Here is a 17,814-nt window from a genome sequence, read left to right as displayed (position 1 = left end):
CCTTTTATAGGCTGGAGGACGAGGCCCCGCCCCTCGCGAGGTCCCGCGGGAGCTCTCTATCGCGCGAGAGAAGAGGCACCGCCGCGTTCTTTCCCCTTTCACGTGACGAGAGCGCTCCGCCCCTCCCGAGCCCCGGCCCTGACGCACGCACGCACGCACGCTTGCGCACGTGTTGACGTCAGATCCGGCCGCGGCGGCGCGGGGCCTACTTCCGCTTTCCGGAGAGGCGCGCGCTCTGCTCTCAGTCTACTGGGGATCATGGCAGCCGCGGCCACGATGGCGACCTCGGGTTCGGCGCGGAAGCGGCTGCTCAAGGAGGAAGACATGACCAAAGTGGAATTCGAGACCAGCGAGGAGGTGGACGTGACCCCCACGTTCGACACCATGGGCCTGCGGGAGGACCTGCTGCGCGGCATCTACGCCTACGGTCGGGGCGCGGGCCGGGGGCCGGGGGTGTGATCGGGACCCGCCGGGCGACTGCGGGCTCCGATGACGTGCGCCCCCGCCCCGGCGCGCGTCGGTTCGCCCGGTGCGCGTGCCTCGGTGTGGAGCACCGTGCTGGGTCCAGCAGGGGCTGCGAAGTCTTCCCGGCACTTCGGAGCTCTTCGCTCCCCGGATAACTGTTTTGTACCCATTGGGCGCTCTAGGCATTGGGGTTTAGCGGTAAAGCAGACGGTTTTGTGACTTTACGGAGCTTAAGTTTTATTTGTGAGAACAATAACATAAAACCAGGGTTGCTTCAGGCACAACGACACTAAAGTGAGGCAACTGAGTAGACGGGGATTGGGGGGAGAGAGGGTTGAAATAGCAGAGCAGCAAGGGAAGGGGGCTCTCGGGAGGGGGTGGCACTTGAGCTGAGACCTGGGTTAAGGGGCCTGTTAGGAGGCGAGGGAAGGGCAGCTAGGGCACTGGGAACAGCTGGTGACAGGGCCTTGCAGCCCGTCGTCGGTACGTTCCAGGGACAGAAAGAAGCCCCCTGTCATGGGAGCCCAGGGGCGAGTTTGGGACAGTAGGCAGGGCCCACATCTTGCAAAGACATGTGTTAACTGATAAAGAATTTGAATTTCTTTTCTAAGTACTGTAGGAAGCCACGGGAGGGTTTTAAGCAGCAAAGTGACAGGATCAGATTTACAGTTTCAGAGCTTGTTCTGTGGATTTGGGGGTGAGGTGAGGCAGGAGAGGAAGCAGGGAGATGAGTCGGGAGGCTTTTGCTTGGTCCAGGGAAGAGGAAGGTGGAAGGTGTTGCCGTGGAGACGGAGTCTGTAGAGCTGGTTGGCTGACAGATGGAATGTGAGTGGCAGAGGAAGGGGGACTGGAGCATGATTGCTGTTGTTTGGAGTAACTGGTGGTGGTGCACACACGTTCGTGAGGAAGGCAGATCAGTCTCTCTGTCCTGTGTGTCTGAGAGGCCTGTGAGCCATCCAGCTGGAGAGGGCGGGGAGGCACCTTCTGTGTACATCAGGAGCATGTGGAAGTGGTTGTATTGGGGTGTAGATGGGAGTATCAGCATCTGGGGTAGGTGGTCTGTGTTTATTTCCTGGGACTGAGACATCTTTTATCTACCAGTTCTTGATGTCAAGATAATTTGGACAGAGTGAAGAGAAGTTGCTGAGGGGATCGGAGGTGAAAAGAAAGAACTATAGCCGGGCCTCGCAGTGGAGTCGACAGCTGTAGCTGGCTTGGTGGCACCCAGGGCATCCCTGCCTGCAAACACCCTTATTCGTTTCCCATCTATGTGCTTGGTCTTCATGAGAATTTACATCGTCTATTATGTTTGCTTTTGTGTTAAGATGGGATATTGTACTACGTTTAAAAAGACTACCAAAAACTAATTAAAATGCAGGTTTTGTACACAAAGTTTTATTGGTTTCCTTGGAAAATACTTTTAGTCCTTCAGAATAGCATCATCCCTTGGTAGTAATTGCTGTGCAAGAGAGATGATGTTATAGTTAATGTAGTTTCATCAAGACAGGAGAGCAGTGCTGGCCACCCCACCATGTGACCCATGCAGATAAAAAACCATTGCAGATGCCGTGAACAACCACAGACTTAGTGAGAGCTTGTAGGAAAGAGCAGCGACTGCAGTGCTGCTGGATTTATTTTCTTTTTCTTAATTGAAAAAGTAATGCACACACAGAAGTAATGTAGGCTATCTGTAACGTAGTCAAACAGCAGAGAGAGAGAGTAAAGAGTGGGCCCCTCCCCACCCCACTGCAGGAGTAGCCACCAATAACATTTTGGTGCCCATTCTTCCAGATGCTTCATGCCCAAAAGATTTTTTTTTAAGCAATACTGGTGTCTTTATATATTCCGCAACTTGATGTTCCTTTTACAGAGATTTTGTCTTTTCAAATAGTATGACATGTTAGTCAGTATAAAAATCCACTTCATCCCAATTCATTCAGCCCTGTGTCTTGAGAGCTCACTATGTTGAACATTGGGTTAAGCAGGGGACCCGGAGGGCTTTAGGGGTTGGTGGTTAAAAAACAAACAAAACCATGTCTGCCCTCACAGAGCTTAAGTTATATGGTTTTAATGCTATCTAGTGGTGAGAAAAAATAAAAAACAGATTTTCTCTGTTTTTATTTGCAGGTTTTGAAAAACCATCAGCAATCCAACAGCGAGCTATCAAGCAGATTATTAAAGGGAGAGATGTCATCGCACAGTAAGTTGGCGTGCTGCACTGAGCGGAAGTTAGACTCCAGTCAGTAAAACACAGTGTGGTTAAGTGCTGTGAGAAGACTGCCCTGTACACTCAGTACCAACTTTTTCCTTAACTTTAGCCACAGTGTTTTTAAATCTTTTTATTTTTGTGTTCTCTATTATAGAAGACTTTTCATTTTTTTAGCCAGCTTCACTTAGCCATCAGTTGGCATGTGGTTGTATATAATGCTCTTTTATTTTAATAGCTTTGTTCCTCCTTTGCCTGATTTTTAAAACAACTCACAAAGTTTTTTTGGAGGACAGTTTTAGTCCACAATCATAGAAAGGAATTGTATTTATGTAAGTACACTTTAATTTACAATTTCTGCCACCTACAATACACTATTGAAGTTACAGATTTTGTGGCTCTGTCACCCCTGATACAAAAGCCACATCTACTGTACTTGTCACCTGTGGAGATTTAAAAGTTATCACACTGCCAAGTCCCATCCTCTCTCAATTAAGATGTTGTTGGAGTGGGTGGCATCTGCTTAGAAGAAGCTGCCCAAGTGCTCTGGAGCCCACCCCCCTGGGGCACTGCTGGGGGGTTATGTGAAGGAGAACAGTGGCATTGGTCCCTCCCTCTCATTCCTATTTATCTGTTTTCTTGAATAGGTCTCAGTCCGGCACAGGCAAAACAGCCACCTTCAGTATTTCAGTCCTCCAGTGTCTGGACATTCAGGTAACTCGCCACTCTTGAAACAGACTGCTCTTTAACCCTAGGACATACTTGCATGTTGTTCTGTAACTGCGGTGTTCAGAAAGTATCATCTTTAAAATTCTCTAATTGAACCCACTCAACAAATTTTTTCAGAGAATCTTAATTGCATGGTAATATCTAAGCTAATTAATACATTGTCATGAATTCCTTTTTGTTTAAACTGGGAGTTGGTTTGTTTCTTTCTTTCCTTATTTATTTTTTGAGCTGGCCAGTATGGTGGGAACCATACTACCACACTAGAGGTATTTACTTTTTTAAACGAGAGGAAACTCTTGTCTGCACATAGAATCCTGGCTGGTATGTCATGTTTTTGCTATATTTGTAATTTAAATAACATTAAGATTCGCTTATCTCTGTTAGAAATCAGAAGTATGGTTAATATGAGATAATATTTAAAATACATTTGAGTGCGAATTCCTGCAATCCAACTTGAAGATACTGAAGAGTCTATTTTCTGATAAATTATTTCACTAGGTTCGTGAAACTCAAGCTTTGATCTTGGCTCCAACGAGAGAGTTAGCTGTACAGATCCAAAAGGTGAGACAGTTAAAGATGGTGGTATCATATTTCAAGTACTGCTTTTGTGATTTAGTTGTAAAAGCCCGACTGATTGATTTAATCTAATCCTATTTTTCTTTTTTCTCAAAATTTGTTTCCTGATTCCTAACATTTTTGCCACAAATCGTTATATATTATATGAATTGCTGGTTTGTATTGTCACTTTTAGTGTAGCTTGTATGTGTTCAATAGCTTTTTTGTAGTCTTAGAAATGTAAATTTTTTTTATTAAAAAATCCATTTTAATAAAACTACTTGTAATCGTTTTGTATCTGTGTATTATAAACACCTGGGAAAGATAAGATAATAAGATGTTAATATTTTTGCCTTTGGGTGGATAGGATTGTGGATTTTATATGGTTTTTTTTTTTTTTTTTTGTAATTAAAATGAATTTCTCTTATAATGATAAACCAGCAAAATTCATTTTGGCAGAGAAAAGAGTGGAAGGAAGAGAAGTTTGTGGTTTTATGTTGTGAATAACGGCATGAACAAGAATTGGTGCTCATCTCAAATTGGAACAGAAAGATGTTCCTTTTTGGAAAATTCAGATGTTTCTGACTTTATGGCGCCCTGGACATGAGGCTGTGTTTTGATTCAGGGCCTGCTTGCGCTAGGTGACTACATGAACGTCCAGTGCCATGCCTGCATTGGGGGCACTAACGTGGGGGAGGACATCAGGAAACTAGACTATGGGCAGCATGTGGTCGCAGGCACGCCGGGGCGTGTTTTTGGTAAGTGCTTTCTATAAAAAAAAATTTTCCATAAAATTTGTGCCGCGGAGAGTATTTGTAAGAAGAGCTTACACAGTACAGGATAGTTTTCAGTTTGGTGGGCTGCATGGTGGATTTTTGCATCTGGGTCCTTCGGAGAGGTGGAGGGAAGGTCTCTGAAATGTTTTGAGAACCTGATGGAATGGCTAGGCTTCCTCATAGCCTCAAGTATAATTATTTCAAAATCTAATTTTGTAGACATGATTCGGCGCAGGAGTTTAAGGACGCGCGCCATCAAGATGCTGGTTCTGGATGAGGCTGACGAGATGTTGAATAAAGGTATGTGAAATGAGAGCATGCTTCCCGTCGACACGGTTAGCTTTTGAATTTTCACGGTGGAAAACTGAGATGTAGGTAACGAAAGCGTTCTGAATATGAATAGTACTTTCTTCGTGGAAAAACAACTGTGCCTTGGGGGCAGTTATGAGCATAAAAATCTTCTTTTTGTTGTTGTGGCTGGCTGGCACAGGAATTGAACCCTGGTCCTTGGTATAATCAGCATCGTGCTCTGACCACCTGAGCTAACTGGCCAGCCCAGAATGTAAAATTCTTATTTTGATTTTTTTTAATGGTAGGGATTTATGAGACCAATCTCAACCAGGACAAGAATGTTTCAATCCAAATTGCAAATTGTGTCTGCAGTTGGACTAGAGCACAGGGTGAGATGTAATTCATGGACATGCCTGGCATTGATTGAATGAGCAGGGAGGTATAAATGTGCCTGTCAGTGAATTTGTTTTAAAAGCTCAGATGCCTTTTCAAGGTACATATTTAGCCAGTGAGCCGTATGGCTCTTCTGCTACTCAGGCTCCAAAGGACAAAAATACTTTTGCATGTAATTGATCCTTTTAAAATATACGCGCAAAAAATATAGGTTTCTAGAAAAAGGATTAAGGATTTAGGTGATGTAGAAAAGAATACCCTTCTCTGCCAAAGGAAATCCCACTACCTGGAAGTGATCATCACTGAAATTAGATAAATCTCATTCTAGACAGGTGTGTTGAGGTGTATGTAAAACATACGTGTGCACGTACCTATGTATGTAGACGTCTTTCTGTGAAAGGTGAGGACATCAGTGTTCTTGCATAGGCTTCTGCCTGCCAGTGTGGTTGGTTATATAATTTTTTACGTAGAGTCTCTGTGTTCTTGTACAGTCAGAGATAAATTTGGCTTTAGACAAGTCTGTCATCTTGAGCAAGTCTCAGCTCTGCCTTATTTTTCTTTACCTTCCACTCTTCTCCAGGGTCTGTGCCGTTGTATTCTCTAAATTCTTTTTGTTAAAATGGGAGAGGATCAGTTGTCAGACATGCACACTTGTTAGAGGACTGCTTTGCTTTTGGAATAAGAAACCAGGAAGGCCAGCACCTCAACTTGAATGAATCCCAGTTTATTTGGTTCTCAATATTTCTGTTTTAAACCTTTGTGGAAAGAAAACTCTTCTTAAATGAGTGTTTGTGTGTGTGTGTGTCTGTGTCTGTGTCTGTGTGTGGGAAGGGTGATCGAGGATTTTGTTAATTTTGAATTAATCTTCCTGACATTAACTCAATTAACTTGTGACTTTTCCTTCATCCAGCCTAGAGGTGAATTGCTTTGACATTTTAGGGTCTGATAGAAGGGGTAAGTTTGAATGTCAAGTAGTCCTGTTTTTGTAAAACAGGTGGTCTTTGACTACAGTAGCTTGAGAGTGTATTTCAGGTGATGTCCTTAGTCCTGGCCTCACTTCTCTCTGTCAAGATTCCCAGAGGAGAGACCCAGACTTAATTTTTTTGAGCTTTTTCCTTTTCCTGTGCCACCCAAGCCTTTGGGATCTTCTAAGCCTTTGGGACCACACTCCCCATATACACCTTAGTTTTTTTCTCCAAACCCAAAGGTTTTTCCTGTTCCCTGCTCTCCTTTTTAAAATTTTTACAAATTTTCTATTTCTGTAGTTACTTTTTCATCCAGAATGAATGAAGCCTGTCACACCCCAGTCATTGGGTCGGGGCTGGGGATAGAAAGATGCAAGAATGTTCATTAGTCCATTCAACAAATGGAAAATGTCTCTGGCAGTCTGGGCAGGACTCCACGTTGTGCAGGAGTATTTCAGGCAGCCTGAGGGCCGGAAGGACTGGACTCTGACGTGTGAGTGGATGATTGCCAGACAGGAGGGGCAGGCGCACTCCAGGCACTGAGGGAATGTGTGGAGGAGCAGAGGGGGGCGTGCAAGTGGCTCGCTGAGCTAGAGCGGGGGCTGGGGGCACGTTGAGGAGAAGCCTCATGCCAGGCTGGATTTTATCCTCTAGACGGTGGAGAACCACAACTTGCATGTAGAGGCAGTGATAGGTTTACCGTTTAAGAAAAGACCTGGTGGAGGACAGGCTTTGACAGGGTGACTGTAGGAGGCTCTTATGGTGACTAGGTGAGAGACGGTGGCCTCAACCGTGTGTCATTGGGGACCTAGGGGCAGGATTGGATCGAAGGAAGGTAAGGTTTGAGGGAAGTTGTAGGGGCTGAGGAAGGAGGGGAGGGTATTTAGCTTGGCCCACACGTGGGTAATGAGGCAGTGGAGCAGATGATCTGGGAGTCAGGGCGGCATAGTCAGTTCAGACCTGAGATAGCTTAGTGTTTAGGTTCTTCGGGACATCCTTGAGGATGTGTCTGCCACCTTGGTGTTTCAGACATCAGGCAAGCTGGGGAGAGTCTGGCCTGAGATACACATCTGACAGCCCCCTGCATGGAGCCAGGGCAGCTGTGGTGGGCAAGGTACCCGGAAAGCATGGCAGAGCTTCATAGCACCGTGTATGGGTCAAGTGGAAGAACAGGCAGCTGGGAGAGCAGATGGAGAGAGGAGGGGGCCTGGGGAGAGCGGTGGTTAAGGTCAGTGTTTCTGGCATAATCTACTTTTTAAAAAACTTGTCTGTCCATGATAAGAAAAATATTCAGCATTTTTTATGGCAGTAAGGTGTTCCGCTGTAGGGACATCCTGTGATTTTTCTAACTAGCTTTGTCTCACTGGCTGTCTAGGTGTTCTTACTCATTGAGATAAATTTGTAAAATTGGGTTGTATACTTTTTAGGCTTTTCATGTGTTCCCCCAAATGACGACAAGTGCATGAGGACCCTTAGGTGACTGCAGTTGTTCTCTTGGACAGTGATTGGGGAATGCACAATGACAAATGTCGCCCAGAGTTCAGAGTGAAATGGCTGGAGGCAGGCTCTGTGGCATCTTCATGCTTCCCTCCATACACCCCCCCAGTGAGGGGGTTACGTGGGTCTTGCCTCTAAGCGGTAACCAGCAGTGCGTGTGGGGACTCTTGTGGGTGTTTACCTGGGTCTGTAGCTCCTGAGCAGTTCTCGAGGTGCCCAGAAACCAGTGCTCCGGGTATCTCTCATCCTGAGCTGGGAGTTCCCATCCACCCCCACCTTTGTCCAGGGCCCTGCCCTGTTTTTCAGTTAAGCTAAAGTTTCAGTTTCTACAAAGTACTCAGGTAGAGATTCCTTTGTATCTGAGGAACGTTGGTTTTGAGTGACTCTTTGTGTGCCTGTCCCTTAGGGCACAGGTTCTCAAAGTGATATCTCTGGACCAGTAGTGTCCCTGTTACCTGGAAATCGGTTAGAAATGCAGATTCCTGGACTCCAGGATCTATGCACTTAGAACCTCAGAGTCTGGGGCCCCTGGGGCATTCTCCCACACTCGATTGGGAGATTTCGTGTAAAAATCCAGATCTTGGATTTTCTTTAACATGTGACATATCTGGCCACACCGGATGCAAATCCTTGTAGGGCAGCAGCAGGTGGAACTGAGTTGTCACTGTCCTGCCGGTATCTGAGATTGCGTGTGACTCAGGGCTAGCGATTCTGTTGCTTTAAATGTTCTGGCATGTAGGACTCTCGGGGTCAGGCCCCCGAACCCCAGAGCACTTCAGATAGGAGAAGCACAAAGGGGAAAACTGGGTTCCCTCAACCAGAGAACATCCTGGCAGGTGAAGAGAAGGGAAGAGAGAGAATGCTTGGATTTGGTCCTGTTCTCTGAAAGCGAGGTTCCTTGTCAGCTGTCCCCTGCAGGTAACTGACCGTGAACCTTGACATGCACCTCTGCTTCCAAGGGTGCGGCCTTAAACATGCCGTGCGCATCTTACTCCTTGTCCAGGTTTCAAGGAGCAGATTTACGACGTGTACAGGTACTTGCCTCCTGCCACGCAGGTGGTTCTCATCAGTGCCACGCTGCCTCACGAAATCCTGGAGATGACAAACAAGTTCATGACGGACCCAATCCGCATCTTGGTGAAGCGGTAAGGGCACCCTCTCCTCTTGTTGCTCAAACACTGGGTTGTATTTGGAGAGTTTTATAAAACGTGAACGATCTTTTTAATTTTTTTGTTTGAAAAGGTGGCTTTTATAATGCTCATTCTCCTTGGACCTAATAATTCCAAATTAAAAAATTAGCTGACAGTGTTTAGCTGTTATCAGTGTGTTTTGTTTAGAACCATATTCAAGGGTGGTACAGATTATTACATGTTCAGATGGATCCAAATTACAGGCCCTCGTGATAGAAGTGGTGACAGGAAAGGACCATGTGGCCAGGGCTATGCTGGGAGGACCGTCCCCCTCCCCAGCGCCTGGCCTGAGGCACGCCCTCATGCCCTGGTTGGAAGAGTGAGCATGTGACAGCATTTATCTTTGCCTGCTAGTGATGAATTGACTCTGGAAGGCATCAAACAGTTTTTTGTGGCTGTGGAAAGAGAAGAGTGGAAATTTGACACCCTGTGTGATCTCTACGACACGCTGACCATCACTCAGGCCGTCATCTTCTGCAACACCAAAAGGAAGGTACACCGCTTTTCCACTGCAGTGTCCACGTAGGGAGGTCGAAGGCTGGGTCTCTTAATCGCTTGGGTCAGGCTCGTTCCGTCGAGGGCCAGGGGGTACATGTTTTAGGCTTTGTGGGTGTGCAGTCTCTGTTGCAAGAGCAGCCATAGACAGTATGTGAACGAATGGCCTTGGCTGTATGCCAGTTAGACTTCATTTGCCAAAATGTTGATGCGGCTCCCGCCCCTAAGGATCCAGATTTAATTGGCTTAAGGCGAGAGCCAGGCCTGAGCAGGTTTCAGCTCCGCAGGTGAAGCTGATGTGCAGAACTATCGCGGCTTTCCCAAGAAAGGAAAAGGAGTCGCAGTACATCCCCAAAAGATTGAAATTTAAATTTCAAATAATAGTGAGACAGGCCCCGCCCACCCCAAGAATTGTTATATGGAACAAATGAATTAAGTGGATTTTGTGAGCCCCAGTATTTGCTGGACAAAAGTAAGTTTTCCATACATCCAGTTAAGATTAGTCTGCATTTTCAGCGGTTACTTTATGAGCGTACATATTGGTTCTGCAAGTCATTGAAATAAATCCTGGCTGCACTGCTCTGGTTTGGTTTATGAGCTTCTAGTAGCATCTGCTCATTTGACTTGTAGGTTGACTGGCTGACGGAGAAAATGAGAGAAGCCAATTTCACCGTGTCCTCGATGCACGGAGACATGCCTCAGAAGGAGCGCGAGTCCATCATGAAGGAGTTCCGCTCCGGGGCCAGGTCGGTATCCACAGGGCCAGTGGCCGTGCCAGTGGTTGTGTGCTGGGCCACTGGTGCCGCGCGTGCGAGGGCATCCTTCCTCTGAGCTGCCTGAGTGCCAGCCCCAGCCTTGGAGGTGACGTCTTCCCCTCTTCCCCTCTGCCTCTCAGCCGAGGCTCGAGGACAGTGGCCGTTGCGTTCATGGGGCCTCTGCTCATGTGCTCCGTTAGGTTAGGTGAGAACTAGCCTCGACTTAACTAGGGAGCTCTGTTGCCTTATTTGGAAGTGTATTTCTTCATTTCCAGAGAAATGGGGATTTTCTGTTTATCTTTTTGTAATTGGGTTTTGGTTTAATCCCATGGTGGTCAGTTCCATGTTTTGTGACCCACCTCTCGGTCATTTTTAAGCGTGTCCTGTGTGTGTCTTGAGCAGAGCATATACCCTGTGGACGTCAGTTGCTGATGTGCTCTGCAGCCTGTGTGCCTCCTGGCTTTTTCTCTATTTAACTCTGTGTTGTCGGTGCCGACAGTGCAGTGGACGAAGACTCCTCTCTGGTTCTGCTGATTCTTGCTCTACCTGTTGTGAGACTGCGCCCACAGATTAGAGTTCTGTCTCTCCATTACCTGGCAGAGCTGCCCCAGCTTTGTTTTGTTAATGGTTACTACGTGCACCATTTCATCTTCTACAACCTTTTTATATCCTTGAATTTTAGATGTGTTTCTCAGAAACAGCATATAGTTGTGCTTTTTTTTTTTTTTTTTTTTTTTGACTGATAAGGGGATCGCAACCCTTGGCACGGTGTGGTCCGCACCATGCTCAGCCAGTGATCGCACCAGCCATTTCTATATAGGATCTGAACCTGTGGCCTCGGCGCTCCCAGTGCCGCACTCTCCCGAGTGAGCCACGGGGCCGACCCTAGTTGTGCTTTTTTGTTTGTTTTTGGTTTTCTTTTGGTCTGATAATCATGATATTCATTGTTTTTTAATTGGAGCATTTATGCTGATTTCATTTAATGTGTATACTGACATAGTTGGTTTTAAATTGACCATAACTATTTGACATCTTTTTCTGTCGTTTCTTTTTCTTTAATCTTTTTTTTATATTACTTAGTGGCGATTATATGTGTGTCTCTTTGTTCTCAACAACTGTTATCAGCTAGTACTTTTACCATCTTCCCAGGCAATACAAAGACCATCAAACACTAGCTTTGTTTACCACCCGAACTTGCTTTTATTTACTTATTTATTTATTGGTGGCTGGTCGGTACAGGGATCCAAACCCAACTTAGTATTGTTTTTGTCAGGTATTTTCATTTGTGTTCATCTCAGCCCCCATAAGACGTCTTTACCGTGTGTTGCATTTGCTGAGGGTTAGCCGTACACTCGGTGTGTTTGCTCCTCTTCTCTCTTTTCCTTCATCTTTAAACTTCCCTCTGCAGTGTGTTTCCTTCTGCCTGAAGAATCTTTTGTATTTATGTTTGGGTCTGCTGGTGATGATTACCTGTTTCGGTTGTCTGAAAATGTCTGCTTCAGATGTCTGGAGGAGCTGCTGAGACAGAATTCTGGGTGGGAAGTCGTTTCTTTCTATACGTGGACGATGTGACTCCCTGGTCTGGCTTCTGTTGCTTCTGTTGGAAGTCAGCTGCGGTCTAACTGTTGTTCCTTTAAAACTGTCTCTTCTCGGGCTGCTCTTTAGGTTTGTTTTTCTTTGCTTTTTTTTTTTCCCCAGCAGTTTTCACTCTGGCAAGTCTAGGGTGGGTTTTGTTTTATGACTCCTCTTGGCATTTGTAGTACTTCTGGGCTCTCTTGGCCTAATCTCTTCAAATCCTGCTTCAGTCCTGTTCTTTCTGTCCTCCTCTCGTAGGACGTCAGTTGTGTGTGGTTCTGTGACAGGTAGACCACCCCGTTTCTTGAACTTCTGTCTGCATAGCACTTTTCAGCCTCTAGATCAACCATATGTGGTAGAAATACAAGTCAGGCCATGTGTATGATTTTTAATTTTCTGATAGCCACATTAAGGTGGGTGACAGGAGACGGGTGAAGTTGATTTTTAATAATATATTTTACTTAAACCAAGCTCTCATATCATTTCAACATGTAATCAGCATTTAAAATATTCATAAGTCTTCAACATCTGGTGTGTATTTTACATTTGCAGCCCATCTCTTTTCAAGTCAGCCACGTTCAGGTGCTCAGTGGACATGTGGTGCTCCGGCCGTGTCGTGGACACCACAGCTCTATGGCATACCAGATACTGTAGTTTGGGGGGGAGGGTGTGAGTTGTATTTCACATTTGAAGATAGTATAACCACTGAACCAAAATCAGTGAGGTTACTCTCCTTAATTGAATTTTGCTAGGCAAATGTATGGTATGGGGCTGGCTTTAAACAAACTGTAGCATAGAAAAAGCTATCTAAATTTTTCTTATCAGATAGAGCACATGACCTAAGTAACTAAATACAGCAAATGCCCTCTGAATGGGTGTTTCTGGTGCTGTCCCTAAAACTTCATGTAGGCAGAGGGGCTGGTGTGAGTGGCGACCTGATATGTTTTGGATTTGTGTCCTAAAACCGGTAATGGAAGCAAGTCCAGTCCCAGGCCTCTGGCTGGGTGGCCGACTCCAACGCCCTTTCTTTCTGCAGCCGGGTGCTCATTTCCACAGACGTCTGGGCCCGGGGCTTGGATGTCCCTCAGGTGTCTCTCATCATTAACTACGACCTGCCCAATAACAGAGAATTGTATATACACAGGTAGGGCGCCAGCTTTTCCATGGGTTCCCTTTTGTTGATGCTTTTACTAAAACCTTTGCTGTATTTACTAAAGTAATTTGTTTTATTCCTGAAGAATTGGGAGATCAGGTCGGTATGGCCGAAAGGGTGTGGCCATTAATTTTGTAAAGAATGACGACATCCGCATCCTCAGGGACATCGAGCAGTACTACTCCACGCAGATCGATGAGATGCCCATGAACGGTGAGGAAACAACTCGCTAGAGCAGTCATTGTAGAAGGAACTCCCTAATTCCTAGTCGGGGGCCGGGCCCTTAAGTATTTTGGCTTTTGTTTATTTTGAGAAGTCTATTGTGAGCCTTTAGATAAATTTGCACATTTTTATTTTGTTTGTATTATCCTTATTCTGTATCTTTCTTTGCTTTCAGTTGCTGACCTGATCTGAAGAGACAGATCCGCTCCACTAAGGATGAGCTGGAGACTCTTCACTTATTTTGTGCTCGTTTGGAAATATTTTAAGGCAGTGCCTATTTAATGGGGTTTATATGGACTCTGTTCTCATAGCCTTCCCCGCCCCTCCCTTCCCCTAAAATCTCTAGGAATTCTGCTCTCTTTTCTTATCCACGTGTAAATAAAGCATTGCTTTAAGTCTTTTTCATTAAATGTTTGAAAATTTCCCATAAACTGTGTATTTCTTAAGGTGCCACCAGCTTTTCTAGTAACTTGCTGTATAGGCTTGGGCAGGCCATTTCACTCATTTTTCTCATCTTTGAAATGGAAGTGGTAAAACTGTCAGGCCCCTCCCTTCCCCACCTCGGTTGGGAGGATAATCAATTTCCAGGGTTAGGAGGAGCTAGGAAATATTTTTGTAGTTCTCTGGGTGATTCTAGCTCAAGGTGTGTGAAACTGTAGTTTATGAGTAGAGTTTCCTCTGACTAAAACTGGCTGAGTCCTTGATACTCAGACTGGCTTGGGACCAGCAACCTCCCTGGGAGCCATTAGAAATGCAGGTGCTCAGGCCCCCTGCTTTGCCGAGCAAGAATGTGCGTGAGCACGTCCTCAACCAGAGGCCCAGGCTGCTGATCAGTTTCCCCGCAGTGATTATTTGCGAGCCAGATACTGTGTGTTTAGGGCGATTCCTCAGCAGTGGGAATGACAGCCACCGCACGCTGCCATGATATGCGTGTTGACAGGTGCGAGCTCACTGAGTCTCGGCTCAGCCTCATCAGGAGCTGCTGTCAGGCTCCTGTTATAGACAGGAGTGGGCCGGGGTCTCACCTGTATACCCTGACTCAGCTCAGGACTCCTCAGCCATGTCTCTACCACCTCTTCCACTGGGCCTGGAGTATGTGAAGCTCTGGGATGCGGGAGGCATGTCTTCCTGGAATGTTGTGTTTTCCTCAAGACATGGGAAGGGGTAGGGCTGCAGATGTGATGGCCTATGCGTTAGAGAAATCCATGTGGATTAAGATGGCAGGCCAGAGGGAGTGACACTCGTCTCTGTTTGCAGGGGAGGGGGAGGTAGGAGGTGCAGGGATTGCAACCGCACATCCTGTTCTCTGGGTTGGCCGTGGGTCTGTGGGCCTCGCCCTGGAGAACAAGGCCAGGCTTGTTTGGGCTTGATAAGTGCACTGTGTTGCAGTGGAGAGGAAGGTAGCGTCTGTGAGCTGGGGAGGAGATAGCAGGCAACAGGAGCATCGTGGAGCTTAACCTGCCTCAAATGCTGTCTCCAGGAAAGGTAACAATAAAAGAAAAAGTAGAAAAATACAGTCATGGGGTGCTTGACAACGAGGCTACGTTCTGAGAACTGTGTTAGACGGTTCCGTCGTGCGGACATCACAGAGGGTGCTGACACAGACCTGGATGCGCACACAGGCTGCACGGTAGAGCCTGTTGCACTGATGCTGCAGACCCATACAGCATGTGACCGCCCTGAACACCGTGGGCAATTGAAGCACAATGGCTTTGAGGTCACTAAGCGATAGGAAGTTTTCAGCTCCATTGTAGTCTATGAGACCATCATTTACGTGGCCTGTCATTGACTGGAACATCATTATTCAGTGCATGAGTGTTCATGAAAATGTTTAGCTGTGCTGGTGATGCAGAAATGGTATGTGATTGTCGTCAGTCCTGAGTGTTGGGGGTGTAGTGAACATTTATGTCGGGCTCTTGGGCAGTCAGCGACAAAAATGTTATTTCCCTTTGACGGAGCCGACTGCACAAGCAAGTTCACCATGTCACTCCTGCCAGTGCCAGGGAAGAAACTAAGTGCTCTGCAGGGGTGGAGGGGAGTGAGGGAACACGGGCATGGATCGGGGGCGGGGTGGGGAGAGAAAACTAGTGGAGGTTCTTGGTGGCGGCGGTGATCAGGGCCTCGGTCCCCACAGAGGCCAGATGGATTCAGCTATAACCTGTGGGCGGCTGAGCATTGAGTTAAGGTAGAGGGTCTGCTGTGTCTCATCACCTGGGACTCAGGTCAGGTGGAAACACTGGCTGTGCAGGCCCCGAGGGGCTTCCCCAGGTTTCAGGGAGCGGCGGTTCTGGGAGTGCTTCTGACCTGTTACCCGGGCAGCTTGAGTCCCAGCAGCAGCACCGCCCTGCACCATCGCCTTCATGCACCCCGCGGCCGTCTGCGAGGCGGGCCAACTCCCTTCCCCTGTGGAAGTGATTGTAAGTCCTCCTAGTTCTTAGAATTCTCCAGTCCTGTTTACTTCATCCTGCTGAGTTGGGTTGTCTGTGCACTGAGACCCCAAACTTGTCTTGAACCCACTGTTTTTACTTAATTCATCCCTTCATTCCTATTTTTGAGGACACACTGAGGGCCAGTTCTAAGATGAACACTACGGGGCAGGGGGGGACCAGTGAGCCGTGTGTACAAGTGTTGGTGACTAGGGCCTGCACCGTCTGGACCTGCCGCATGGGCACTGGTGGACGTCCCATCTGTCCTACAGGCCTCACGTTTACCGTCGAGGTACACCTGCATGCTGCTGCCACCATTTGTACTTCCCGCAGAGGACTCAGCCCCCTTCCCCGTTGCCCCGTGGCCGTGGTGGGTGATGACTTCTGGTTGCTGCTCTTGTGCAGTCGAGCACGTTCCCTGCATCTCCAGCTTTGTGCAAGCAAAGAGCAAAGCCTCGTTCCGTCACTGCCCAGGGAGGGACCAGTGCAGGAGGGGACGAGCCACCCTGGGGTTTGAGGTGTTGCTCCTGGCAGCTCCTTCCGCTTCATAACTGCCACAAACATATCGTCCTTTGCTTTTCTCATCTTATTTCTAGAACCATAGCGGCTTCTCGAAGGCTGTGGAGATAAGGTCTTAGAGGTGATGGCAGCCCTCCCTGCCACCCTCGCACTCTTGTGTCCTGTGCCTCCTGCCGCTGCAGCCTCTTCCCACCTCTAGCGAGGGCACCTTGGCAGCCACCTCCTGGCAGTCTGTCCAGTAGAAGAAACCTGTGTTTGTCTTTCAGGCCTTTTTTCCCCCCCAGCACAAACCTTTCTAATTAATGATTTTAGTTGTGAGTTTGCTAGTGGAAAAATTGTATAAAAATGGTGTGTTCACATACAAGCCTTTCCCAACAGGTAAACACTTTGCTTTTCCTCTTTGGGCCAATTCATGACCCTTCGTCTGGCGAGGGCTTACTTGGGAGTGACTTGGACCCGGGAGGGCGACTCAGCACTGCTCTCCACACCTGGGCCGGGAGCCTGCGCTGCCCTGGCCGTGCCTTCCCCCAGCAGCAGCTGCCCGTGTAGGGGGTGGGGTGAGGGGGCTTAGAGATGCTGCAAACACGGGTACAGGTGGAAGGTGATTTTTCAATGAAATTTTTTTTTTTAACTTTTAAAAACATTTTTCCTTTGTTATAAAACTGTTTATTGTAGGAAAATTTGTGTAACAAAAGTGCCAAGACTATAAAAATCACCCATATCATGGGGAAGAGCTCTGCCACAGTGCCCTGGCAACCTTACTCGTCTCCTCATGGTCACGCAGGCAAAGACTGGCTACCGCTGGCCCGAGTCCTGGATTTCCCGTGGTCCTCCCAACACGACAGCTGCTCCCAATGGCCTCTCTTCCCCTGGGGGAGCTCATAAGCCGTCCCTGTGGCCTGCAGGGTGCTGGTGCCATTTGGGCTCTGTCCCACCCCCTCAGAGCAAAGCTGCCGTCTAGAATGGGCTCCTCAGCACAGCACATCCACTGAGCACACGTGCCGAGGTTAGACCAGCACACCTGGCGCTCCCTGGGTGCTGTCTGCGTTCAGAAGAAGGCTCTGAGGATCAACCGGTTCAGGCTCCAGAGGATCCCACACAATGGGCAACCAAGGGAAAGGAAGCATCCCATGTACTTAGAAATGGATGCCGCCGAGTCAGTGAAGTGGTGGAAACTGCAGAGAGCAGAATAAGTATGTCAGTGTTCAGGAATTCAGAGGTGGGGCATGCCCAGGCCTGGGCTGGTTCAGTGACCCACAGGTGGTCGTGGCCCTGGGTTCTAGCTGGTTCCTCCATCTCGTGGTCATGGGATGGCTGGCGCAGGGCTGGGGACCCACCTCCTCCCCCTTCCCTGGAGGGCAGGGCTATCGCACCTCCCATCCCGTGGTGGTTGCCAGGGAAATGCCACACAGCAACTGGCCCGGGCTCATCAGGACCTGCTGCAGAGGTGGGGCTGGCTTGTGAGGTGGGAGGGGGCTGTGGACGCCGGGTCGCGGCCTCACCCTCTGCTTCCCAGGGGGCTTGGGCTTCACGTGGCGGTGTGCAGTAGGACGATCATTCAATGAAACAAAACCCCACACAAAATGAGCAAAAGTAACAGGA

The 17,814-nt window shown here is 47.7% G+C and overlaps 1 protein-coding gene across 1 annotated transcript; it reads left to right on the top strand.

The window, feature by feature from the left end:
• Positions 1-200: 200 nt before the first annotated feature.
• Positions 201-13,698, top strand: EIF4A3 (eukaryotic translation initiation factor 4A3). The gene is made up of 12 exons (XM_063080591.1): positions 201-427; positions 2,593-2,665; positions 3,319-3,385; positions 3,899-3,961; positions 4,581-4,713; positions 4,951-5,031; positions 8,881-9,022; positions 9,422-9,560; positions 10,193-10,308; positions 12,929-13,036; positions 13,131-13,258; positions 13,443-13,698. The coding sequence occupies exons 1-12, from the start codon at positions 259-261 to the stop codon at positions 13,457-13,459; spliced, it is 1,236 nt and encodes a 411-aa protein (XP_062936661.1). The 5' UTR covers positions 201-258; the 3' UTR covers positions 13,460-13,698.
• Positions 13,699-17,814: the final 4,116 nt, after the last annotated feature.

Source organism: Cynocephalus volans, chromosome 16 (assembly GCF_027409185.1).
Source record: "Cynocephalus volans isolate mCynVol1 chromosome 16, mCynVol1.pri, whole genome shotgun sequence".
NCBI classification, from domain to species: Eukaryota; Metazoa; Chordata; class Mammalia; order Dermoptera; family Cynocephalidae; genus Cynocephalus; species Cynocephalus volans.
Note: the sequence above shows the minus strand (reverse complement) of the source record. Positions and strands in the feature narration are given on the sequence as shown.